The sequence below is a fragment of the Marmota flaviventris genome, chromosome 3 (assembly GCF_047511675.1).
Source record: "Marmota flaviventris isolate mMarFla1 chromosome 3, mMarFla1.hap1, whole genome shotgun sequence".
In the NCBI taxonomy this organism is placed as follows: Eukaryota; Metazoa; Chordata; class Mammalia; order Rodentia; family Sciuridae; genus Marmota; species Marmota flaviventris.
In genome coordinates this window covers 125,997,992-126,025,465 of record NC_092500.1, presented here as the reverse complement: position 1 = coordinate 126,025,465, position 27,474 = coordinate 125,997,992, and the positions used below count along the sequence as shown (strand labels likewise).

General features: G+C 38.4%; 1 protein-coding gene across 1 annotated transcript in view; it reads left to right on the top strand.

Annotated features, from left to right (window-relative positions):
- The window catches only part of LOC114104822 (uncharacterized), a 419,591-nt gene that overhangs the window by 383,669 nt on the left and 8,448 nt on the right, over positions 1-27,474 (top strand). Inside the window, 12 exon segments of the mRNA XM_071609308.1 lie at positions 4,952-5,266; positions 9,945-10,112; positions 10,115-10,252; positions 10,344-10,661; positions 17,184-17,276; positions 17,354-17,668; positions 18,731-19,045; positions 24,433-24,474; positions 24,566-24,880; positions 25,105-25,137; positions 25,539-25,676; positions 25,992-26,087. Of these exon segments, the coding sequence (XP_071465409.1) occupies positions 4,952-5,266; positions 9,945-10,112; positions 10,115-10,252; positions 10,344-10,661; positions 17,184-17,276; positions 17,354-17,668; positions 18,731-19,045; positions 24,433-24,474; positions 24,566-24,880; positions 25,105-25,137; positions 25,539-25,676; positions 25,992-26,087 (2,286 nt within the window).

Genomic DNA, 27,474 nt, shown 5'->3' with positions numbered 1-27,474 from the left:
CTACTGTCTATTTTTATGTGTTTGTCCTATGCCTGCAGGTTGTTGTTAGAAAAGTTTTATACATTCAAATATAATGGATAAATTGAAATAAACCTACATAATGAATACTGGATAGAGATTACTTTATCCAACTCTTGCAATCCTGTTTCAAAGGCAAATATAAGAAAATCTGCAATGATAGCAATATGTGAGAAGTACCAGAGACTGAACTGAACATATGGGAGCATGAAGTTATGCTCTGATAAACATTCTTAGCAATTAGCTAATGCAGTCTCAGATTATATTAATCAATCTGTATTTCCTTAGTGAGAGAGTGAATGATTAGACCTCAGTAATACACATTGCTTACTGTGTGCTATCACCTTTCCCCCACCCCACCATACCACAAATAATGTGGCTTAATCATCACAGTCAACTGATGATAGGTATCATGGTGATCATTTATTTCAGAGGAGGAAACTGAAGTTAGGAGTAAACACTTCATCTCCCTCCAACTTTCAAACCAGGGAGGAACAATTTGGGGAGTCAAATATATTGGACTCTTTACTCTGAAATCCATCTACACCAGACAGACTACCTGTCAGTTTATTTTGTTGATGGAAAGTAATCAAGTAGAAAGTACTTGTAGGTAAAAAAATAATTCCAGGCAGGAAGACAGACACAAGAAGAAAACACTGCCCCTGTCCTCATGGAGTTTGCACTCCAGCCCGACTACACAACCATGCATAAGGTGCTATGGAAATGTGTGATTTTGGAAAAAGAGAAATTTTTTTGAGAACTTAAGGAGCACTACAGGTTCAATGAGAGAAGAAAGTAGAGGATTTATCAGTGTAAGTACTGACTTTGGAGGAGCATAATGACCTTGAGATACCATGAGCAGAGGAGGAAGAGGGTAAGGAAAGTGTTGCATGATTACCTGGATGGGTAGGAAGAGCTCAAGGCCTATCCAGAGCATGTCCCAAATAATAATCCTATTGAAAAGCTGTTTGTTAATCTTCCCCTCTGCCACATCATGGGGAACTGCAGCGAGATGAGAGGCCTGGTCTCCCCTTATTTTCTTCTTTGATTTCACCTCCTCACAGTCTCAGTGATCTTGGTTGATATTACCTCCTTTGAGTCTTTATTGATATGCTACTGCATCCCTCTCCCAGAAAACATTCCATGGGGCCTGTTGGAAATTGGAGCCTATCATCTTCTAAAATTTTAAGACCTCTAATGTCCCCTTCATTTTCTTGTTCTGATAAAAACCTGGCTGTCCTCTGAGAACAATGAAGTTCTTGTCATTTGGAGGCTCTGTGCTTCCCTTTCAACATGCTTTTTATTTCTTTTCAAATCTTAGATGAAGTTTTTAATTATCCATTCTATTCTTAGAATATTTCTGCTGTGCCTTGTGATTTTTAATGAATTCTTTTCTTTTTCTCCATGTCCAGAAGTTTGATTTTGCCCATGAGGTGGTACCTGCCAGCACTTTTGGTGTCACTCTCCAGCTTGGTCACTCCTCTCATCCAGGAAGTCTGCAGTACCAGGCTCCCCAGGCTCCTCTGTCTCCTGTTCCTGGTGCTTCCAGGAACCTTGCACACAACTGAGATAACATCCTGGCCTCTCAATTATTGGCTTTCTCCATTTGAAACCCTCCCCTTACATTACATCTCCATGTATGGCCACACTATTGACCATCACTAACTGTCCAGCTTGAGATCTTCATTGCATTGTTCCCTCTCTGACTCTTGTTTCTTTTCCTTATGGCACATATTCTTGATTCTCCTTTTCCAGATATTTCATCCTCATGCAGATTCCAAATGGTTTCCTTTATCAGTTTCCAAGTTTTCCACTCTCCTCATGATTCCACATGTTCTTTTTATCCTGATTAGACAACATGATGCTCCATTATAATCCTCCACCTTCAAGTACACTCAATTCTATGGTATCTTCTTTATCTGTCAATGACAAGAATGGTTGTTTTAACTACCTAACTCATGTTTTAACTACATCACTCCATGCCCTCCTTGCCTGCCTGTACTGGACTAGGCAAGGATTGCTGAATCATGGACAAGTACTGTATCTTGTTATAATGTGAAATTATCCTGCTATTCTCTTTGAATTTGAATCCAACCTCTGATGGGCTATCCATGCTGGCCCATATTCCAGTGTGCGTCTTTCACATGTGCTTTTGCCCTTTCTATAACATGTTATTTTATAAATTCTCAGATCTCCTGCATGCTGATATTGTAACACCACCATATACTTAAATGATGATCTTGCCTCAAACAGCCCTGGAAAATAGAAACCTTCAGCTGCCTACTTTGTTTTTTCCTCATATGGTCACTTTACCTTATTGGTTGTTCTTATTTTGTCTTACAGATTTTTATTTCTCTTTGCCTATCATTTTTTTCTGGACAGCTTGAATAATCTATAGTCACATCTTTCTCCTTTATTCATCTTGGAGCTTTGTCAATTTACTGAATTGATAATGTTTGATTTTTTCCTCCTTCTCACTTGTTTATCTGCTCTTCTAGTGAGATTTGTTCTTTCCTATGCTCTCGTGGCTCGGTTGTCTTGCTTCCTAATCTGTGTGTGGGATAGCTTCACTATATTCTACAGTGCAGGTTCAGGGATTCAAAATTCCTTTAACTGATACTTATCTTCAAAAGACTTATTTTTCTTTGATTCTAAAGGATAACTTCGCTGAACATAGTCATGTAGTTCACAGCTGTTTTCTTTCAAGGTCTTAAGTACATCACTCTATGCCCTTCTGGCCTTTATTGTTTCTGCTTAGAAATCTGTTATGTGAGAATATTCTTAATAAGCAGCCTTGTCTTAATGATGTGCCTTGAGGTGTTGTTGTCTTGTAGTGTTGAGATTAATTTAAAGTGGACATTTTAGGTTGTTTCTCTGTGGATTCTTTGGCTAGTAATAATGGGTTTTGAAACTCTAGGTATTGTGTCAGAGCACATCTTTCTCTATAGTTGTCATATAAATGGGGCCCTTCTGGTAGTTCAGGTGTGTTGTTAAGGACAGCACAGTGTACAGAGCATTCTTCCTGCGGTATTATTTTTTAGTGTTTGGTCTGAGGGGTATGGAAGCAACCTGTTCTGAGGTCCTTCAAGGCACTTTTCCTCAACATTTGGATTATTTCTCTCTGGAAAAATAATTAATAATTAAGGTGGAGATTGTCCAGGAGCAGGAATTATGCCTACTTGTGGCTGGTTCTTCAGCTGTGGATTTCTTTCTTCCCTTTTCATTAAGTTGAAATATCCACTAATGCTTCACCAGGACTAGGTCACAGCTTCATTAAGGTGAAATTTCCCTGTATTGGCTAGAGTTAGGGGTGTGCCAAGTGTCCTAGCCATGGTGAATCCCTGGAAAACTTGTGGAAAATAGTGTAATCGCTGGAGATGTGACATGGGGAAGCTGCGAATTGCCAGATATTGTCTCTTAGCTCTCAGACCTGGTCCCTATGTGCAACCACATGTGCCTGGAAATGCTATTCTTCACAGAGGGTGGGACCACTTACCAATGGACTTCCATCCTTCCCCTGTAATTGAATGCTCTCGTGTGTGTTTGTGACAGGCATTCTTTCTATCTGAGACTACAGAACATTAACTTCCACCCAATCACTGTGGCAGGGACCTAAAATTGTCATTACCACATATTGTCTAAACCCCAGAGCAGTTTAGTTCCTAACAATGACCACTTCTTAAGATAGCTCCTGGTTATATCACTCTGAGAGTTTGCTGGGCAATGTGATGAATTTTTTCTCCAAAGCTTGCTTGTTGTGCAGGAGTACTCCCCTTCAGAACAATGCCCCAAATTTGATCTAAAGCTTGTAAGAACCATGTGTTTCTCCCACAGGTAAGACGCCATCTGGGTTGTCTGCATTCTCCAGCTTACTTTATGTTTGCAAGTTGCCTCCCTCACCCAGGCAGCTGGAGATGAAGTTGTAAATTGCTTTATACTTTCCTAGACTGCCTTTCTGCTCTCCATGCAGTTTATCATGACTTCTTTATCAGCTCCTTTCTTTCTCTTCTCAAAATACAATTGTCCCTATGTTCCCTAACCTTTTTCATTCAGAGTCACAACAAAGGTACTTCTTTTCTGCTATTTACCTCTTTGCCAAAAACTCCATTTTTTTGCATAATATCAACTCCTGGAATTCCAGCATAGATTTGATTTATTTGGGGGGGGAAGTAACATTCTATGGGTGTTGAGCAATGTCAATATCTGACATCATCATTTTTGAGAAGTTGCTCAATCTACCTAAAGTAAGTCAAGTTTTGACATTGCATATCCAATCTGAACTCTTAAGCTTAGAATCATTAGTGAAATATTTGGAGACAAACCATGATCCATCCATTTTCCATGCTTAATGACCAAATGGTTATGATTTCTCCTGGATTCATGGATTCATGGCTGTCCACTGAAGTTTCTGATAATCTCATTCCAGTTTCTTACTCTACCCACTGTGCTCTGATCCTTCCATGTATCAGACTATTAGCACTCAAGTATGTGTGCTCTATAAGAACCAATCAGATGCTGGCCCATTGACTTTTAGAAATGCTTCAGAAAAAGACATTTTCAACTACTCAAGCTAGGAAACCTGACATTTCTAGAATTGTGTTATCAGATCCTATGGAGAACTCTGCAAATAATAAGTTTAACTCTAATAGGAGCTACATAATAATTTCTACCTGAGACATCTAACTATATTATATTGTGTTTAATCTTTTTTTCTTTTCTTTTTTTTACATAATCAATTCTTCTACTTGTTTTGATAGGAATTGAAACTTAGCTGCTGCCCTAGTGTGAATGACTCCGTGTCTTAACAGCAAGCTCTTCAATCTGAAAGTGGATTCTGCCAACTGATTTGTTGAGGGGGGAATAGCATAAGACAAGAAAACCCTCCTCTTTTTCTTTGTAAATACACCCATTGACATAATTATTTTCTCCTCAGAGACCCCAAATCTCCGACTGGTGGATGGTGGCAGTCGCTGTGCAGGCAGAGTGGAGATCCTTCACCAGCATTCCTGGGGCACTGTCTGTCACATCAACTGGGACCTGAAAGATGCCCATGTGGTGTGCAGACAAATGGGCTGTGGAGTTGCCATCGATGCCATGCACTATGCACAATTTGGGGAGGGATCAGGGCCCATCTGGCTGAGCCAGCTGCAGTGCACAGGAAAGGAGGACCAAGTGTGGAAGTGCCCATCTCAAGGCTGGGGACAGCAGAACTGTGGGCACATTCAGGATGCAGGCGTCATATGCTCAGGTAGGGTCTGCACATTCTCCACAGCATAAGAGAATTGAAAGGACCAAAAGTATTTATCTGATCTTGGGGAAATAAGAGACAGATGATCCATGGAGGTTTAAGAGGTCCCCATGAATGCTGGTTGCTCAAAACAGCAGTATATGACGGGCTTTACTTAATTCTTTATTGTAAATCTCAGATAGAGTCCTTTCTCTTCTCTGCAGTCATACTTGATGAGATAAGGTTTCTTTATAGAATCATTCCACATAAAATCATCTTTATAATTCTGGTTCTATGATTTACTATTTGTACAGTTACCTATAAATTACAATGCACATCCTCTTTTCAAAAGACACACAAGAATGGGGCTCGATTGTTTTCAGTTGAATTAAGTGTTTATATATGTGTAGCCAGAGATAGTTTTGCACTGGGTTAGTAGGTGTATGGGCACAGGGAAGGGATTAAACACATCACAGAGGAATTTATGGATTACTGCAAACTTGCATTTCTCCTTTCCAGATTCAGACATCAGAATTATCAAATCATTGGCAGGAAGGGCCAGAGAACTGTGAGTGAAATGCTCTGAGTCACAGATATTCCTTTCATCATTACAACAATAGATTCTCTCTACATTTCTTTTTCAAAGCATTAAACTCATACTTGGAGGATGAATTTAGCTCTGTGCTGGCAGATTAATGTTGGATGTAATAAAATATTAATGCATATGTATTATAGTAAGATGTTACATAGTTTAGGACTAGAAACAGGATGGTTGTTCAGTGATCTCCCACAATACATCAAATTAATTGTTATTCACACACAAAACTGGCTTCATAAGAGAAAATAACCTAGGTGAGTGCCTGCTTTTACTATGATAAAAAGAAAAGACACATTGAGGATTGAGGAAAATAAGACTTGACCATTTCCCAACCTCAAGTAGCCCAGCATGAAGGGAAATGCATCCTTGGGAAATGGAAAAGAAATTAAGCCCAGATCTTACACTTGAAACCCAGGGCTAGGCCTGCCATACTGAAATTTGGTGCTTGAAAGAGCCCAACAATACTGTCCCCATGCCAGTAACCTCACACTGAGTCTCTGGTACTGTCTTTAGTTGGGCAGCAAAGAGACTGTCTCCACTATAATTATTCGAATCTCTAGCAGAAGAGGAGAAAGCAAGACTCTAAGGATCAGGCAGAGTGATGGCATAGGACTTTGTCTTGGAATTCACTGCCAGACCCACCATGATCATACCCAGCACCAAGTAAGAATTAGAGGTATCAAATGTAGAAGGGAGGTAACAGAGTAAGACCTGTGTGCTGGTGGGACAGACTTAAGAAGAGCCTGAGCACCTGTGGCTGGTTGCAAGAATTTGGGGCCTTGAGTCCACCTCAGCAGTGGCAGCTCCTAACATTGAAGCCTTGGTCCCTCCCAAGTTCTTTGTTGCCTTGACAGACTGTGGCTTCAGGCTGTGATATAGAATTGCAGAATTGGTGGTCATAAGACTACCTACCTCATTTCTCCTCAACCCCCATCAGCATAACATGGAGAGAGTTAAGTCTTTGCATGAAATTGAAAAGTTAGTTGAGCAGTTGTGACTGGGAGCCTCGGCTTCTTATCCATATAAATTATAATACAGCTCCAAAAGATGAAAGACAAAGACTCTCAGGCATCAAGAAAAAAAAAGAAATAACACATATAAACATGTCCCAATTCACCTGATGGCAGACTTCTCAACAGTAAACATATAGGTCAAAAGTGAGTGTCATGAGATTTTCATAGAACTAAAAAACCCAGCCAATCAACAATACTGAATCCAGAAAATCTATCATTTAGAAATAAGGAAGATACAAAGACATTATCAAACATCCAGTACCCAAAAATTGACATATGTTACAACAATCCCAATGCTGAGCATATGTCCATAGAAATAAAATCACTATGTTAAAGAGACATCTGTACTACCATATTCATGGCAGTACTATTCATAGTAGATAAGAAATGGACATAATCTAAATGCCCATCAGCTGATAAATGGATAAATAAATGAGATACTATTTATATTTTCCTTCATTTTCATCTAAGAACAAATTTCTGTGCCCATACACCTACTAACCCAGTGCAAAACTATCTCTGGCTATACATATATAAACACTTAAGTAAACTTATTTTAACTGAAGTGTACTGACATAGTGTACATATTAATTGATTAAATTCATGTGCTGATGTATGAATGTATAAAATGAATTCAATTCTTTCATTTGACACAACATGCATGGGTAAGGAGATCACTAGTTTAATTGAAATAAGTCAGACAAAGAAGGACAACTATCTTATAATCTCACTGTATGTCAAATATAAAAGAGTTGACCTCATAGATGTTGAGAGTAGAATTGTGGTTACCATAGACTAGAGAGTGTAGGGAATGGGAATTGGAAGGCAACTGACTGATCAATGAATAATAGATTTTACTTAAATAGTAAGAAGAAGTTCTGGTGCACCGTGGCACAGTAGGGTGACTATAGAAACAATAATAAACTACATTTCAAAAAGCTAGAAGAAAGTGTATTGGAAGCTTTCACCAAAAGGAAATGAAAAGTTTTTGAAGAGACAAAGAAATGCAATGCATACATACATACATACATCAGCACGTGAATTTATTTGATTAATATGTATACTATGTCAGTACATTTCAGTTAAAATACATTTACTTAGATGAAAATGAAGGAAAACAAAGTGACAAGATATGGAGAAAATTATATTGTTTATATATGATGGAAACAATGATATAAGAAAAGTATATTGGCAGATAAATTTGATAGGAATGGGACAGGAAGACAAGTAGACTTTTCTGAAAGACAGCAGAAGCTTACAGGATCTGGGGGATGGACTTCAAAGGTTGGCAAAGAGCACATAAGGATTACCTCAGCAGCACTTAAGACCCTGGTGTAGGAAGGGCAATCAGTGTATATTGTGTGAATTCAGTGCACCCCTCCTGCACAAAAGGAGGAAAATGATTTGCAAGAGTGACTCAAAGCTGAGGTATTGAGAAGGTCAGAATAGAGGAAGAAAAGGTCCATTGGATGATACTTTCATAAGAAACCCAAAAAAGGCCCAGAACAATGTGTCTATGGAGCAAAAGATCAGACAAGGATATAAAGGGATGCAATTTTTAATTTACTCAATAAATCAATAGATTTCTGCAGATGCAAGTTTTCTTTCTTTTTCCACCCAGTAACTCACAAATATCAAATGGCTTAAAACTGGGATTCTCCCCACTGGATGTAAAGGTCTACAAAGATGATGACATTATTTTCTTTAAATATACATACCCAGCACCTAGAAACACATCTGGAAATTGACAAATTCTGAAAACATGCTAGTGTTGTGAATAACAAAACAGGAAAGCAGACTCTCAATATTGTCTTTGTAGAACTCTCTCCTATATAAGGCCTAGGCAGAGAGTTCAGATTGTGTCTCCTTTGAAGACCTCTCTGCTCACTTTTATCCTTTCCGATTGGAGGCATTTTTACACATACTGAGTCAATTCCATTTTGATGACTTACTTTGAAAACAAAAATTACTGAACATGTTGTTCTCCAGATAAAGGATTTCCTTCTTCAGGATACCAACCTACTATTACATTACAATTGCATATCTATAGTCAGATGTCTCCCGATAGGTCTGAAGGGATATTCAAAATCACTTCCTGATCAACTTCAATAGATGTCTAATGGCTTCTTCAAACTCTACTTGTTAGTAATTGAATGATGCTTCTTTGAAACAAATCCTACTTCTTTTGGAGGTGGGGAGGTACTAGGGATTGAACTCAAGGCTTCTCAATCACTGAGCCACATCCCCAGCTCTTTTTTGTATTTTATTGAAAAAGCAGCAGACTGATCAATGAGTTGCTTAGCACCTTACCATTGCCGAGGCTGCTTTGAACTCGAGATCCTCCTGGCTCAGCCTCCAGTGCCACTGGGATTATAGACATACACCACCTTGCCCAGCTGATCCTACTTCTAAATTCTCTGTTTTCTTTAATGGGAAGGATGATGTAAAGAAGACAGATTATCTTAGTCACCATAACCTACTTTCCATCTCTGCCTCACACTATTTAGTGGGATATTTTCTCATCTCTAAATGGGAAATTAATATAAATTGACATTTTTGATACATTTTGAATTTTCCATTCTTTAACAAATGTTAACTTAGTTGTAATGATTATTAGTGAACTGAAAGTTTCTGAGGATAAAAGAGTGGAAAATTAATCCTACCCTTTTTCTACGGTGAGTTCAAGTCAGGGGATTGGGCTTATTAAAAAGGAGGTAGACTGACACAGACAGACAAACACACAGTTAGGTATATTGTAATACATACAATAATATGTTTATATTATACTCTCTCTCTCTCTCTCTCTCTCTCTCTATATATATATATATATATATATATATATATATATATATATATATATATATATATGTGTGTGTGTATTTTATTTCTGGAGTCAGTCATTTAGAACTGAACTTACAAATTCCTCCTCCTAAAGTTTTCTTCAGACACTTACTCATGGAGTCTCTATTCTGAAACCATTGAATCCATTCTCCACATTCCATTCCTGGGGAAGGAAAAGATTTCACAGCTTTCCAGAAACATATAGCTCCCAATTCCAACCCATTGTACTGGTTATGTTCTTCCACAGGATTTGTGCGTTTGGATGGAGGAGGTGGACCTTGCTCTGGGCGAGTGGAAGTGAATTCTGGAGGAGGATGGACTCCAGTATCTTATGGGAATTTCACATTACCCACTGCCCAGGTCATCTGTGCAGAGCTGGGATGTGGCAAGACAGCATCTTTTCTGTTGGACCTGCCCACAGAGAGGCCAGTGAACAGGTCTGGGCTGAAGAGTTCCAGTGTAAGGGATGGGAGTCTGAGCTCTGGTTCTGTCCCAGAGTGCCCTGTCCTGCAGGAAGCTGCCACCATAGAGGGGCTGTGCAAGTTCTCTGCTCAGGTGAGACCCGCAGCAGGACTTTAAACTTTTTGCACATTCTGTTGTGGTAAAAAATGTGAGATATTACTGAAAGCCTGTCTTCTCCTTCTAGAGTACACAGAAATCAGGCTCATGAAAAATGGCAGCTCTCAGTGTGAGGGTCAAGTGGAGATGAAGACCTCTGGAGGCTGCAGAACACTCTGTGCCTCCCACTGGAATATGGCCAATGCCAATGTTGTCTGCCGTCAGCTGGGCTGTGGAGTCGCCATCTCCACCCCAAAGGGAGAGTACTTTGTGGAAAGAGGAGATGAGATCTGGAGAGACAGATTCCACTGCTCAGGGTCTGAGTCCTTCTTGTGGAATTGCCCTGTGACTGCACTGGGTATTCTTTCCTGTGCCCATGGAAACACAGCCTCTGTGGTCTGCTCAGGTAAGAGAGGTCAGGGCTGACTGGTACTTGAGTGGCATGGCTCTAAGAGCAGATAGCGTGGAGAGCACATGTTCCAAAATGAACTATGATTCTTCTCAATGATCATTTATCTTTTAGGCCCTGTCAAGTGGTTTTAAGAGGAATAGTTCTAATTAAGCAGAGATCAGGGCTGACTGGTACTCAGTTTTCTCCTTGAGTGACATGTCTCTAAGAGCAGACAGCATGGAGAGATGACTAGAAATATGAGACGTTCCTTGGTGTGATGTGATTCCTATCGGTGATTATTCATTTTCCAGACCCTGTCAAGTGTTATTCAGAGGAATTTTTTTGATTGACAAAGTCTAAAACTTTATTATTACCTATATATGTTAAGCACACAGAAAAACAGAGTAAGAAAAGGAACACACATTGTGTTCTGCAAAGTTATCTCAAATCTTAAACTTTTCTACCACATTTGCTTCAATGTGGTATTATTATTATTATTATTATTATTATTATTATTATTATTCAAATAATAATAAAAACTTTTTATTATTATTTTCATCTATTCTTACTAGCTATACATGATAGTAGAATGTATTTTGATATATTATACATATCTGGAGTATAAATTCTCATTCCTCTGATTGTACATGATGTAGAGTTACACCAGTCATGTAATCATAAATGCACATGGGGTGATAATGTCTGATTCACTCTACTATCCTTCCTACTCTTATATAACTTCCTCTCCTTTCACTCCCCTCTGTATAATCCAAACTAACTCTATTCTTTCCTTGAACCCACACACCTTATTGTGAATTAGCAACTTCATATCAGAGAAAACATTTGGCCTTTGGTTTTTTTGGGATTGGCTTATTTCACTTAGCATGATAGTCCACCCATTCAATCATTTACTGTCAAATGCCATAATTTTATTCTTCTTTATGGCTGAGTAATATTCCAATGTGTATATACACCATATTTTCTTTAACTATTCATCTGCTGAAGGACATCTACGTTGGTTCCATAACTTAGCTATTATGAATTTAAGTGCTCTGAACTTTGATGTACTATATAGCTACAGCATACTGATTATTAGGCCTTCAAGTATATGTTGAGCAGTAGGAAAACTGAGTCAAATGGAGGTTCCATTCCAAGTTTTCTGAGGAATATCTATACCACTTTGCATAAGCAGTCCCACCCACATTGTATGAGTGTAATTTCCCCCATGTACTTGCCAACATTTTTTGTTACTTGTATTCTTAATAATTGCCATTACAACAGAAGTGAGATGAGTTCTCAGTGTAGTTTTAATTTGCATGTCTCTAAATACTGGAGATGTTGAATTCTTTTTATATATTTGTTGACCAATTGTATTTCTTCTTCTGTGAAGTGTCTGTTCAGTACCTTAGCCCATTTATCTGCTGGGTTATTTGGTGGGGGAGTGTTAAGTTTTTGAGATCTTTATCTACCCTGGAGATTAATGCAGGTGACAATGACTTTCTCCTAATCTGTAGGCTCTTTCTTCATAATCTTGATTGTTTCCTTTGCTGTGAAAAAACTTTTTAGTTAGAATTTATCCCATTTGAAGGTTTCTTGATTTTACTTCTTGCACTTTATAAGTCTTGTTAAGGAAGTCAGTTTCTAAGCTGACATGGTGGAGATTTGAACCTAATTTTACTACTATTAGGCACAGGATTAAGGTCTCAAGCCTAAGTCCTTGATGCACTTTGAGTTGAGATTTGTGCAGGATGAGAGATTTGTGCCCCATTATATTTTGCTACATTTGAATTTCCACTTTTCCCAGCACCATTTTTGAAGAGGCTATTTTTTCTCCAATGTATTTTTTTTGACCTTTGTCTACTATGAGCTAACTGTATTTATGTGGGTTTGTCTCTGTTTCTTCACTCTGTAACATTTGTCTACCTGTCTTTTTTGGTGCCAACACCATGCTGTTCTTTGTAACTATAACTCTGTAGTATAATTTAAGCTCTGGTATTTTGATGGCTCCAGCTTTACTTTTATTGCTAAGGATTGCTTTGACTCTTCTGGGTCTCTTATTTTTCCAAATGAATTTTATGACTGATTTTTCTATTTTAATAAAGAATGCCATTGGAATTTCCATTAAATCTGTATAGAGCAATTGAGAGTATGGCCATTTTGGCAATGTTAATTCTGCTATCCATGAATATGGAAGATCTTTCCATGTTCTAAGTTGTTTTTCAATTTCTTTCTATAATGTTCTGTAGTTTTCATTGTAGAGGTCTTTCATTTCTTTTGCTATATAGATTCCCAAATACTTTAAATTTTGAGGCCATTATGAATGGGGTAGTTTTCCTGATTTCTTTTGGTGGATTCACCCCTGATGTATAGGAATGCAATTGATTTATGCGTGTTAATTTTATATCCTGCTACTTTGCTGGATTCATTCATTAGTTCTAAAAGTTTTCTGGTGGAATTTTTTGGGTCTTTCAATATGGGTCATGTCATCATCAAATAGGGATTGTTTGAATTCTTCCTTTCCTATTTGTATCTATTTAATTTCTTTCTTGTCTCTTATTGCCCTGGCTAGAATTTTAAGGACAATGTTGAATATAAGTGGTAAAAGAGGGCATTCTTGTCTTGTTCCAGTTCTTTGAGGGAATGTTTTCTGTCTTTCCCCATTTAGTATAATGTTGGCCTTGGATTTAACATATATAACTTTTACAATGTTGAGGTATGTTCCTACTATCCCTAATTTTTCTAGTGTTTTGAACATGAAACCATGTGTATTTTGTTAAGTGCTTTTTCTGCATCTGTTGAGATGATAATATAATTATTGTCATTATGTCTATCAATGTACTGAATTATGTTTATTGATTACTGTATGTTGAACGAAACTTGCATCCCTGGGATGAGCCCCACTATTTTTAATATTTTTTATGAGATTTGCCAGGATTTTAATAATAATTTTTGTATCCATGTTCATCAGGCATATTGGTCTGAAGTTTTCTTTGCTTGATGTATTTTTGTCTAATTTTGATATCAGGGTGATGTTAGCTTCATAGAATGAGTTTGGAAGGATTCCCTTCTTTTCTATTTCATGGAATAATTTGAGGACTATTGGTGTTGACTGTATTCTTGACTGATATTCATTTTTTTTCAAGGACTTGTAGAACTAGGCTGAGAATCCATCTGAACCTGAGCTTTTCTTGATTTGTAGGCTTTTCATGGTGACTTCTATTTCAATGCTTAAAATTGATCTGTTCTTATTATGTATGTTCTCCTGATTAAGTTTGGATAGGTCATATGTCTCTAGGAAATTGTCAGTGTCTTCAAGATTTTCTATTTTTATTTTTTGGAGTATAAATTTTCCAAATACTTTCTGATTATCATCTGTATTTCAGTGATATTTCTTTTTTTCATCACAAATTTTAGTAATATTTGTTTTCTCTTTGTCTTAGTAGCTAAAGGTTTATCAATTATATTGATTTTTGCAAAGAACCAACTTTTCATTTTGTCATTTTTAAAAAAATATTTATTTTGTTTCCATTTTATTGATTTCAGCTCTAATTTTTATTTTTTTCGTGTCTTCTGTATTTGCTATTGATTTGTTCTTTTTCTAGGGCTTTGAGATGTAATGTTATGTTACTTAATTTTTGACTTTATATTTTTTTAGTGAATGAGTTCAATGCAATGAAATTTCCTCTTAGTACTGGCTTCATAGTGCCCCAGAGATTTTGATATGTTATGACATTATTTTCATTTCTCCTAAGTATTTTTTTTTGTTTAATCCTTGATTTGTTCTGCTATCAATTGGTCATTCATTAGTGTATTACTTAATCCTCTGGTGTTAACATAGCTTTTATTTTTTAAATTATATCATTGATTTCTAATTTCATTCCATTATGATTAGATAGAATCAAGGCATTATCTCTATTTTTTTGTATTTTCTAAGAGTTGCTTTATGGCATATGATATAGTCTGTTTTAGAGAAGGATTCATGTGCTGCTAAGAAGAAAGTGTCTCCAATCATTGATGGATGAAATACTCTCTATATGCCTTTAAAGTCTAAATTATTGATTGAATTATTTAGTTCTATGGTTTCTTTAATTTTTGTTTGGAGGATCTATCCAGTGGTGATAGAGGTATGTTAAATTCACTCAGTATTATTTTGTTGTGATCTTTTTTTTTTTTTTTAAATTGAGAAGAATTTGTTTCATGTGCATAGATGCTGCCTTTTCGAGGCATAAATATTTACAACTGCTTTGTCTTGCATATGTATCATTCCCTTAAGCAGTATGAAATGTGCTTCTTTGTGCCTTATGATTAGGTTTGGCTTGAAGTTCACTTTATCTGATATGAGGACAGAAATCCCTGCTTGTTCACATGATCCATATGAGTGATATAGTTTTTCCATCTTTTTCACTTTTAGTCTCTGAATGTCTTTTACCTAAGTAGTGAGTCTCTTGGAGAGGGCATATTGTTGGGTTGTGCTATTTTAATCCAATATCCCAGTCTATGTCTTTTAATTGATGAGTTTTGCCTATTTATGTTCAAAGATATTATTGAGATATGATTTGTATTCCCTGTTATATTGTTTTATCTCTGGTTTTTAATTTGATTTAGTTTATCCCCTTCTCCCTTTGATGATTTTCACTTTCATTTTTCATTTTTTTGTTCCTGGAATATTTTTCTGAGAACGTCCTCTAGTGCAGGCTTTCTAGTTGTGATTTTTTTTTTTTTTTTTTTTTTTGTTTATCATAGAAGGTTTTGATTTCACCTTCAAAAATGAAGCTTAATTTTTTTGGGGTATTATATTCTTGGCTGACATCCTTTTTCTTTGAAGTCTTGATGTATATTATTCCAAAACATCCTAGATTTGGGTTCTGGTTTGAGAAATCAGCTGAGATGCAAATTGGTTTCCCTCTAAATGTAATCTAACATTTGTTTCTAGAAGCCTTTAAAATTCTATCCTTATTGTGTATGTTAGGTATTTGAAAGAATGAGAGGAAGAGGAAAGAGAAAGGAAGAGCAACTCAAATGAAAAATATATTTCATTTTTTCTCATCATTACCTGACTCATGAATTTGGGAAGGGCTCTTGGCTGTTGCCTCTTGGGATCTGTCATAAGGTTACACTTGAATGTCATGAGGAACTGAGATCACTTGAAGACTTGACCAAGCTGGGAATCCAGGATAGTTCATTCACATGGCTGGTAGCTTGAAGTTCAACAGAGGGCTGTTGACAGAACCACCTGCAAATGTTCTCTCCCACATGATAGTCTCTATACAATAGATATGCCATAAAGCAAACATCCTAAAGAGGAGGAGATATGACTTTCTAAGCTAGGTTTCTATGTCAAGCCATTTTGGCTTCACCACATTGTATGGCTTATAGACAACTCACCACGGTCAGCCCAGATTCAAGGGAAGGAGGAATGGACTCCAAAGGTTAATGGATAGGGCATCACAGATTTTGTGAATATGTTTTAAATCTATATGTATATTGAATATCTGACTTTGTGTATTTTCTAAGTTGTACTTTTAGCACCGTTATAGTGGCCTTAAATATATGAAACTTATAGATTACATAAGAATGTTAGTTTCTCTCACCATGTCTTTCAAGTCCCTGGTTTATGGTTTCAATCCTTATCTTTCTGTGCTTTACTCTGTGTATTTTTATGTGTTTTTATACTTTGCAATTTCTATTCTGTAATAATCTAATGTTTTTGACTCACCTTTGGGTTCTTATTTTTAGCTCTTGACTTTTTAACTTGAAAATTTTTACTATATTTTGGTGATCATTTCTCTGCCAAGATGAACATCATGCCATTTAATAGACCAATTAAACATGATTATATAAATTACCTATAAGGAAACACCAATACTAATATGTAAAAATCTTTTACAATTTTTTTCTCACTTTTACTGTTTGTTTTCTACTAAACTCTATTTCATGTGGTATTTTGGATCCACATTGTTTTTGAGAAACTAAATAAATAAAAGGATTTTATTTTGCCTCTTCCAAGTATTTTATTTTAGATCACATTACACAAAAACAATTGAAGTTTTGAGAAACTTGGCACCATCCCTGTGACAAAAACCCTTTTAGTTCACAAAATATGATACAAGTTTCCTGGTTGTCTAACATGATTTCTCTTCTTTGGTTCAACCTAAATTATATTTGGGTATGGCCACAGCAATCTGGCAAACATGCTGAGATTTTCAGTGTCACCTTCTAACTTTGATGTGGGCAAGTGCCTCCAGGGAAAATAGCTGATCCCACTTTTCACTTTTCTCTTCGTTTGACTCTTAAAGTCTAGCTATCCTGGGAGCTGTGCAATGTTCTCAAGAAGTACTAACATATTCCCACTTGCCTAAAGTCACTCCTAGTACTTGACATAAAGCCCAAAAGTGTCAGATTCAGAAGCAGAAATCTCCATTAGGAGAACAGTTCTGAAGGTAGGAAATTACTGATTTTGTCCTACAGCTTTCAGATGCCATCAATAGATTATTATGTACCTTAATTCAGTTTCATCCTCTCTACTCCCATCTGAAGGTAACCAGACCCAGCTGCTGCACCAGTGCAATGACTCCTGGTCTGACCCAGCAGGCTCTGCAGCCTCAGAGGGGTAAATCACCAACTGCTCAGGTGAGCAAGGATCCAAGCACTAAAGCCTTCCCATTCCCTGTGTGAATGTCCACTGACATGACCCTGTCTCTCCTCAGACAGCAGACAGCTCCGCCTGGTGGATGGGGGCAGTCGTTGTGCTGGGAGAGTGGAGATCCTGCAGCAGGGCTCCTGGGGCTCCATCTGTGATGACAGCTGGGACCTGAGTGATGCCCATGTGGTGTGCAGACAGCTGGGCTGTGGAGTGGCCCTGGAGGCCACCGTCTCTGCTCACTTTGGAGAGGGATCAGGACCCATCTGGCTGGATGAGGTGAACTGCACAGGAGAGGAGACCCATGTGTGGCAGTGCCCTTCCCAGGGCTGGAGGCAGCACAACTGCAGGCACAAGGAAGATGCTGGGGTCATCTGCTCAGGTCTTTGGGGCACACTGGGTACAGTTGGAAGAAATGAGGAGCATGTACATGATGGTATCTGAGCCTTAGGGCAGAAGAGGGGAAATAGGTGGCAGGGTGGAGTGGGAGGAGGCTCATCCCACAGTGCCTGTCTCTCTAGCAGAAAAGATGAAGGGCTTCCATTTCCTGATGCAAGAGCTGAGCTTCTGCTCCTTCCTTCTCATTCTTGCCTCCTGACAATTATTCTCTTCAGTGTCCATTTGACTGCAGACCTCATGCTTCAGTTACTGTGTGTGCAGCATCCTGAGACCCACTGTATTAGTTACCTTTTGCTGCTATAATAAATTACCACCGAGTTAGTGACTTAGAACAACATGAGTCCTAGTCTGACCCCAGTTCACCTGAGCTATAAACAATGTGTCAGTGAGCTACATTCAGTGGAGGGTCTGGGAAGACTCATTTTCTTGACTTTTCAGCATCTAAAAATTACCTGTATTTGCCTTCCTTATTCAAGTCAACCACCTTGCATACTTCTGACCATTTTTTTCATCTTCACATCTTTCTTTGACAGAGTCAGAAATCATTGTCTGCTTGTAAGAATACAGATCAAAGGATGTTAGATTGGGCTGACATAATTAATCCCATATAATCTAAAATAATCTCACCATTAAAAATTCCTCATCTTGATCTTATTTGCAAAGCTCCTTTGCCTCAAAATGTAACCTATTCACAAGCTTCAGGATCAGGAACTGACATATCTGGGACTTCACTGTTCTGCCACATCATTGTCCACACCCCTTTTCCCAGGGTCTGTCAGATATTTAGTCAGTTATCTTTTCCTCCCTCACCTCAAGAACCCCACTTCAGTATTCCTCCCTGTTCATTTTCCACTATCCATTGTCATAGAATTACAAAGATACATACGAGTTATCAAAACAGGTAAATGGATAAAAGTTTTGTCTTTCTCCCAGTGGGCATTTCATCAGCAAAGTTAGCAATGAGCACTCAGTACATAGGGGTCAAGAAAAACAGCACTGAACGTTAAATACTCACTGTGTTCTATTTTCCTCTTCTTGGTTTCAGAGTTCCTGGCCCTCAGGTTGGTGAGCGAGGACCAGGAGTGTGCTGGGTGGCTGGAGGTTTTATACAACAACACCTGGGGCAGTGTTTGCCACAGCCCCATGGAAGCTATGACCTTGTCCGTGATCTGCAGACAGCTTGGCTGTGGGGACACTGGGACTCTCAACACTTCTGTTCCTCTCAGAGAAAGTTCTAGACCTCGTTGGGTAGATGGAATCCGGTGTAGGAAAATGGACACCTCTCTCTGGCAGTGTCCTTCTGACCCCTGGAAACACAGATCTTGCTCTGCAAAGGAGGAAGCTTATATCATGTGTTCAGGTGACTTACTCCCTATTCCTGTATCCTCACTCTGGAGGTTGTTTTCAGAGAAATTCATATTTTCAAACTAAAGGAATGAGTTCAAATAAGTCTACAAGGTGAAAGTTTGAAAAGAGATTGTTTAAGCCTCAACTTACAATCTTGTTTCAATAATGGAATTAAGTAAACCTGTTCTGACAGCCATTTATGTGGAAAATGCCATGGATATTAAATTAAGCATAAACTTTCCCTCTAAAGTTAAAAAAAACTGTGTCAGCAAATGGTTAGTGCAGTCTTAGGCTATAATAATTATTCTCTATTTTCTTAGTAGAGTGAGGAATTTGACCTCAATTATATAAATCACTTGCTATGTCCTGTCATAGTGTTAAGTTTTTTGTTTTTGTTTTTGTTTTTTCTACATGTAATAAAGGTTAAACCTCTCCAGAAACTCTCTTAGGTATTATGGTGATCATTTAATCCAGATGTGGAAACTAAGGTTATTGGTAAGCACTTTGTCCACCCCATAGTCTCAAGAGAGTGAGGGACAACTTGGGGTACCCACTACTAGTCAGTTATCTTTGAGCTCATGGTCTTTTACGCACATCCACCACCTACATGAGTCAGACACTCTCAGTTCAGATTGTTGATTATAAGTAATTGAGTGAATTGCATCTAGCAACTTAATTTGAATCATGAGGAGGAGAGAGAAGAAGAAAATACTCCCCCTGTCCTCATGGAGTTTATCCTCTAGTATGATGACACACACCAACCATAAATGTGAGTGTCATAAAGAAGTGGAAGGTGCTGAGGAAATGGGTTATTTGAGGAAAAGAGAAATCACATTTGAGACCAATGAAGGAAGTAGATGTCAAATGAAGAAAGTATTAAGAGCTTTTAGTCAGTGTAAATACTGAGGTGTGAAAAGCCTGGTGACTTTGAGGTACTGATAAAATCCCATCATGAGCAGAGTAGGAAGAAGCTAGAAAGAACGATGCCTGATTATCTGGATGGATAAGAAGAGTTCAACTCCTCTCCATGGCCCCCAAAACAATTCTGTTGAAATGCTGTTTGTTAATCTTCTCGTCTGCCACATTATGGGGAATTGCTGTGAGATGAAGGGCCTGTCTCCCCTTATTTTCTTATTGAATTCATCTCCTTACAGTCCCAGAGGTCTTGGTTGATACTCCCTCCTCTGAGCCTTCATCCATGTTACTGCAAATGAACCACTTCATCCCTCTCTCAGAAAACATTCTATGGGGCCTGTTGGAAATTGGAGGCTATTGTCCTCAATTTCTTAAGACCTATAATGTGTGCTTCAGTTTAATGTTCTGATAAAAAAAAACTGGCTGTCCTCTGAAAATAATGATATCTTTATCATCTGGAGGCTCTGTGCTTCCCTTTCAAAAGAATATTTCTGGGTCGAATCTTAGAATAAAAATGTTCCTGCTTTCCTTTGTCATTTTTAACAATTTATATTATTTTTTCTCCATGTCCACATGCTTAAATTTTGTCCCATGAAGTGGTACCAGCTACCACTTCAACTGGTGTCAGTCTTCAGCCTGGTTGCTCCCCGTCATCCAGAAATGCTGCAATCCCAGGCTCACTAGGCTCCTCTGTCTCCTGTTCCTGGTGCTGCCAGGAAACTTGCACACAACTGAGATAACATACTGGCCTCCATTCCTGACTTTCTCCCTTGGAAGCACTACACTTACATCCCATCTCCCTAGATGGCCACACTATTGACCATCACTAACTGTCCAGCTTGAGATTTTGTTTGCATTATTATTCCTTCTCTGACTGTTTCCTCTTCTCCATGTGGCACATATTCATTATGCTTCTTTTCCAGATATTTCATCCTCATGCAGATTCCAAATGTTTTCCTTCATCGGTTTTTCATTCTTCCACTCTCCTCAGTATTGCACATGTTCTTCTTACCCCAATTAGACAAAATGATGCCCCATTATTATCTTCCCCCTTCAAGTACACTCAATTCCCTGGTTTCTTCTTTATCTGTCAATGAGAAGAACAGTTGAGTCGACTACCTAACTCTCCGCTGCCTGCACTAGACTAGGCAAGAACAGCTGAATCATGGACAAGTACTGTATCTTTTTATGTGAAATTATCCTGCTAGTCTCTTTGAATTTGTGATCCAATCTCTGATGGATCCTCCACACTGGCCCCATATTGTAGTGTGCTTCTCTCACATGTGCTCTTGCCCACTCTCTAACATGACATCTTACAAATTCCCTGATCTCCCCCTCATTGCTATTTAAATCACATCATATATACAAATGATAATCTTCACTCAAACTTCACTGGAAAAATAGAAAATTCCAGCTGTCTATCTTCTTTTATGTTTTCTCCTCATAGTCACTCTGATTTACTGATTATTATTCTTAGAGTCTTGCAACTTCTTCATTCAATATCTAAATTTTAGATTCTCTATTATTCCTTAGCTCTTTCTTTTGTTAATCTCATTGGGGTCCAGGCCTTAGATGATATTATTCCACTGACAGCTCCCAATATAAACTCCATATCTGATCTCTGACCTTAAATCCAATCTCATATATTTCAATGCTACTGGACCCTCACTTGAATATATAATGAACAACTCAAATTTAGTTTTCAAAGTACAGCATTTTATTTCACTCCTTCAATCTGCCTCTACCCTTTTCTCCCTTTTCTATTTCCCATCCCAGTTAATGCCACTGTTGTTGCTCAGTTACTTATTCTCAGTCTACATTCACATCTCCATTTCACTCTCCCTCGAGCTCCAATGTAGTAGCAAGTTCTATGCCTGTACCAGAAACCATGTCCTAATTTATTCTAGTCTTTCCTTCCCACCTTCATCTTAGTTCAGGAAAGATCACTTGTTGCTTGAACTCTTCCAACAATCTTCAGTGGTCTTTGTCTTCCATAACATATTGTCTATCTAATGCTGGAAATATGGTCATTTGATTACCAAGTTGATTAATGTGTTGTTGTGTCACAGGTGAGCTGCCTTTAGAAGTGACACTAGCAAATTTCTCTGTGGCTCCCAAATGCAGAAACAACATGAAACCATGGCTCAGCAGTTTGTAATTACCATAATTTGCAGAAATGCCGGGAAGAGTGAACACATTGTTTTTCTCAGACTTTGAAGGACATCCCCATGGAAGAGGGAGGAGACTGTGAACCACTTCAGGATCAAGGATGTGACTCACGGGTGCAGATTACTACTGGTTGGGTTTGGGTTCATTCTAAGTTTAAGTAACTCTAAAGAACCTCACCATGTGAGGAACCCAAGGGAATGAGTAATGTTGTCTCTCTGGGCAAAGAGCACTGGAGACATAAAGGGATGTCCACCCCACCTTCTCTTATGCTGTGTTATATTTTTTGCTCTCTTCACATGATTGGCAAATATTTGACACTAGGGAATTGACATTATTCCTTATAGTTTATTTTTGGTGCAGAATTAAATAATATGTTTTCAGTTACACTGAATTACCAAAACTCTAATTACTCATTGAAATCAAGCAAGGCATATTAAAATATAAAAGGTACATTAGTGATATTGCATAGCCACTTGCCTATTCATATTCCCCTGATGTAAATAGAATTAATGGACTGGTAGTTACTCTTTTCCCAATTTTCCATTTTCATGGAATTTTATCTAAACTAATATAGTGATAGTAGCATTATCTTATGGTGTCTTTTTTTTGGTTTTACAATGTTGGGCTTGTATCATACTTACTATTGTTACATTGGCTTTCTTAACAATATATTAAGGATGTTCCACAAGTAGTGCTCACTCTTTTGTAAAACAACTCCATAATGTTACATTCTTAAGAGATAAGTATTAGAGCTTGCATAATCATTTTTGCGATTTATTTATAATTTTTTTTTATTTTTCCCTTCTAAAAACAATATTGTAATAAATATCCTTCCACATGTAACACTACATACTAGTAGGTTATTACTACAAGATGACTGCCAATGGTTGCAAGATCACAGGATATCTATTTTTTAAACAGATATCATCATATTACTTTGTAGGATCAATTGTTTTCAAACAGTATTCCATATCTTCATAGAATACACTGGGATTTTTTTATAACTTGACCATTAAACTAAAGTCAAAGTACATACAGAAGCTCAAAAATCAAAAAAGGAACAAAGCCCACACAAACCTATGCTAGGAACTGCCTAAAATCCAGGAAGGATGAGAAAATAAATGATGGTAAACATTCCAACAGAATTTTTTTTTACTCTTTTCCTTTTTCTCCCTTTCCTCGCCTTATTTTTTCCTTTTTCCTGTAGAGTCTAAAGTGATAATAAATAATAAGATTAATAATGTTTTTTCTTACAATAGACTCCACATATTGAGAAATAGTCCCCCATCTGAAAAAAGCAACCACCCAAAACAGGTCCTGCCATCATCTAGAGATGTTCTCAGTATAGTGTAGGAGGTTGACAGAATAATGGGGATAATGTATATCCATGTAGGTGTTTTAGGACAAGTGGCATGTGTGTTTTGTCCATGTTAATTTGCATTTATATGTATTTTTTTGTTTTGCTTGGTTCTATCTTACCTCTATGTCCTTTCCTGTATTAATTTTCCTCAGTGTATTATCTTTCCATGAAAATATTTCTCTTTCCAGCTAACTATTGTTTACTTATTAACTTTTCTCTGATATCTGCTTGCATAATTTATGTAAAAATATTTTAATTTATTTAAAATAATAGTTTCAATTAATTTAAATGGATACTTTCAATGTTTGTAATTTTTCATTAACAATATGAGAGATATTGAGTACAATTTATTTTGGGGATTACTCAGTACTTATGTTTTAAATGCCTAATATTTATTACCAAAAACCATTGACATTAATTTACATATCTTTTATTGCCTTTGGGATTTGAAAGAATTCAAAAACTATTTTTCTGCTCATCTTACTCATCTATTTATTTAATCACTAAATATTTATCAAGCCAATGTTCATAGCATTCGTAGAAAGTCACCCATATATATTTCTAAGGAATGCACTCAACATGCCATGCATTGTCCTATTAGCAGGAACAGAGGGAATGAGGCAAGGCTCCTTTCTAGAGGAGTTTTCTTTCAGGGTAATGTGTGTCTGAGTGTGTTTTCCTGTACATACATGAGCATGTGCATCATCATGTTTGTATTTTTTTTTCACATAGTAGGCATTTAAAACAGGTAAATTGATAAAAATAATTTCAGCTGCTGATAGGAATATGCTATAGAGAATGAATGTCTCAGTAACCCAGTCTAATAGACTACTTCTGAAGCACCTTATCTCCACCTGTCACCTGAACTGAACCTAGGCACTTAGAGAGACTTGTCTGGGGGAAGAATCTCCCCAGCTTTCACTTACTAGTGCTTCCCCCTCTGTCTTCTCCTACAGGAAACAGACCCAAGAGCTGTCCAGCCACTGCACCCTGCACAGGTACCTCATCCCCTCCCACCTTCCCCATGGCTTCCAGGGGCTCATTTCCTCCCACCAGGGCCGCTAAGAGGAGGTGCTGCTGCCTTTTCAGACAAAGAGAAGCTCTGACTCAGGGGAGGAGACAGCAAGTGCTCAGGGCGAGTGGAGGTTTGGCATGAAGGCGCCTGGGGCACTGTGTGTGATGACTCCTGGAGCCTGGCAGAGGCTGAGGTGTTGTGTCAGCAGCTGGGCTGTGGCTCTGCCCTGGATGCACCAGGGAAGACTGCATTTGGCCCTGGAAATGGAAGCATCTGGCTGGATGAGGTGCAGTGCAAGGGCAGGGAGCCCTCCCTGTGGGCCTGTGCTGCAGCACCCTGGGGACAGAATGACTGCAAGCATGAGGAGGACGCTGGTGTGAGGTGCTCTGGTGAGTAGCAGGACCAGGAGCAGGGGGCCTAGGGTTAAAGGAGTGTGTTTGCATCCAAAGGGCTTCCCAGGCTGCCCTGCTGCCCTGACCCCTGGCTCTGGAAGGCTGTGCCCAATCTCCTAGCATCTGGGACAGAACTACTTGCCAATGGTTGAGGGTGGGACCCAGAGACATTCGCAGACCAAAACAGTGCACTGATTCTATTTTCCTTTACTTCTCTCCAGGTGAAAGGACAACAACTCGCCCCACCCAGAGACGTAAGGGTTATTTTTTCATTTTTTGCTCTGAACCGGGTAATGGAGGAGACAGGCAGATTTTCAGAGTTCTGCACTATGGAGTCTGCACAGCTCTGGTCATATTACAGTAGGCCTAATGATCAGGTGTTTGAAAAAGCCATCATTTGTGTTAAATTGTAGCAGTCAGGGAGTTCCACTGCCTCACCTGCTTTAAATTTATAGAAATCCCTTAAAACAAGACTCAGAAGATAGTTGACACAGCCCAGAGCAGGATCTAGGGTGGTAATATACTGAGATTCATGATATATGATGTCTCAACTAGGGACTTCATGGTCCTGAGGACTCAAGTTATGACCAGGCTAATTGGGTTCTTCTGAGCTTATGGTCCTCTCTAAAGACTCATGGCTCTTTTTCTTCTTTAGGCTCCAGTTCGGCCTCAGCTCCTGTCCCTGGCATCTTCTCCTTACCTGGGATCCTCTGCATGATCCTAGGAGCCCTTCTCTTTCTTCTTCTCATCATCCTGGGAACTCAATTGCTCCGATGGAGAGCACAGCGCCAAGGTGGGACTTGGGAATTCTATGATCTGAAAGTATGCACGAGAATATTGGGCCAATTTTTTTTAACTACACATTTTAGTCTTGTTCTCATTATATGAAAAACTACCTTCTCTACCATGGATTGGAGACTTAAAAGACATGAATTTGTCCTGGGTTAAAAAATGGAGCCCTCAAATAGGATGATTTCCCATGTGGACAGTGCTAGAGGAGACTGGGTTTAAGATCCAGGGGTGGACAGAAATCTAGTTATATCCCATGGTTTGTTGATAATGGAAAGACTTCCAGGAGCAATGTCTGAACTCATTCTTCTTTCCATAGCCTTATCCACATTTGAAGATGCTGTTGATGAGGTCCTGTACCAGGAGATAGATTACCCCATAAATCCAGAGAAGGACAGCCTGCTGAACAGCCCAGGTATGTTCCATAGCCTCCTTTGTTTGTATGAGTTTGCTATCAGTGTGGGAATATTTGATAAGCAAAGATCACATGACTAACTCAACCTCATATGGCATATCTTGTAGCTTTTTATTACTAAAATAAAATGCCTGAGATAATCAAATTATAAAGAAGAAAGTTTGATTTGGCTTCCATTTGCAGATGTTTTACCGCTTTTAGCCTGTGCAAGGCAGCCTATCATGCTGGGAGCATGTGGTGGAGCAAAGATGCTCACCTCACAGTGACCAGAATATTAAGAGAAAGAAGAAGAGATTAGCATCTTACAATACTTTTCAAGAGGATGCACCCAACAACTTCATTCCTCCCACTAGTTCTCACACCTTAAATATTCTACCTTTTCAAATACCACCAACCTGAGGACAAACCATTTAGAACAAGAACTTTTAGGAATATTCCTGGACCACTATAACAATTATCAGCATCCTTCTAAGGCAGGAGCTCTAAGCCCTCTCTCTATAAGTATGAAGGTTCAAAATTTTTTTCTGAACCATGACATTGGACCTCCTACTGTGTTTATCTATGATGTTTTCTCCCTACTAGGAACCATATTTGATGATGACTCAGCAACTAAGCTACCCTATTACACAGGGGACAATGAGGAGAATGGAGACCCTGAACCTGCCCCAGGTAGTAGAGACAAGTCTTCCCCTGGATGGTGGGAGTGAGGAGGAGGTTATCATCTGAGAAGAACTTTCTATGATTAGGATGGGAAGCATCTCTTCCTTCAGGTTCACAACTACTTTTTCTCTCCACCCACTCTGTCATATAGAAAGGGAAAGATGAGATTCTAATCTGTTCATTTCCATAGATACTTCCATATGGCCACAGATATACCTCAAAAATATCATTATAAAATCCAAGGCCATAACTTTAAAAAGAACATTTGAACTTGATCATCTCACAAATTCTATGGTGAAAGAGAACATATGGATTTGACCTGAAATACAGGGATATATGGACTATTTTGTGGTTTATGGAATACTAAGACAAAAAAATGACCTTCATAATCACTAGAACACAAGGAGTGTGTGTGATGCCTGTACATATCAATCATTGGAAGAGCTTCTCTAAAAATGACCTAAGAAAGGAGGACATCATGGACCTTCCCCAAGTGGTAAAAATGGAGAGTTCCTACGGTGGGTCATGTCCAGGAGTACTCTTTAAAAATTAAATCTTAAGGACAGCAAAGCACTAGAGGAGGTTGAAACCCATCCCTCCTGGGATTCAAATTGGTAGAATAGCCTATCTGTGGGAGAGAGAAAACCAGACTTCTCTTCTGTGTCCCCATTGCCTTAGAGGCCATATGAACAGCCTGGCTTCTCCTTGGGCCTGATGAAATCACCCT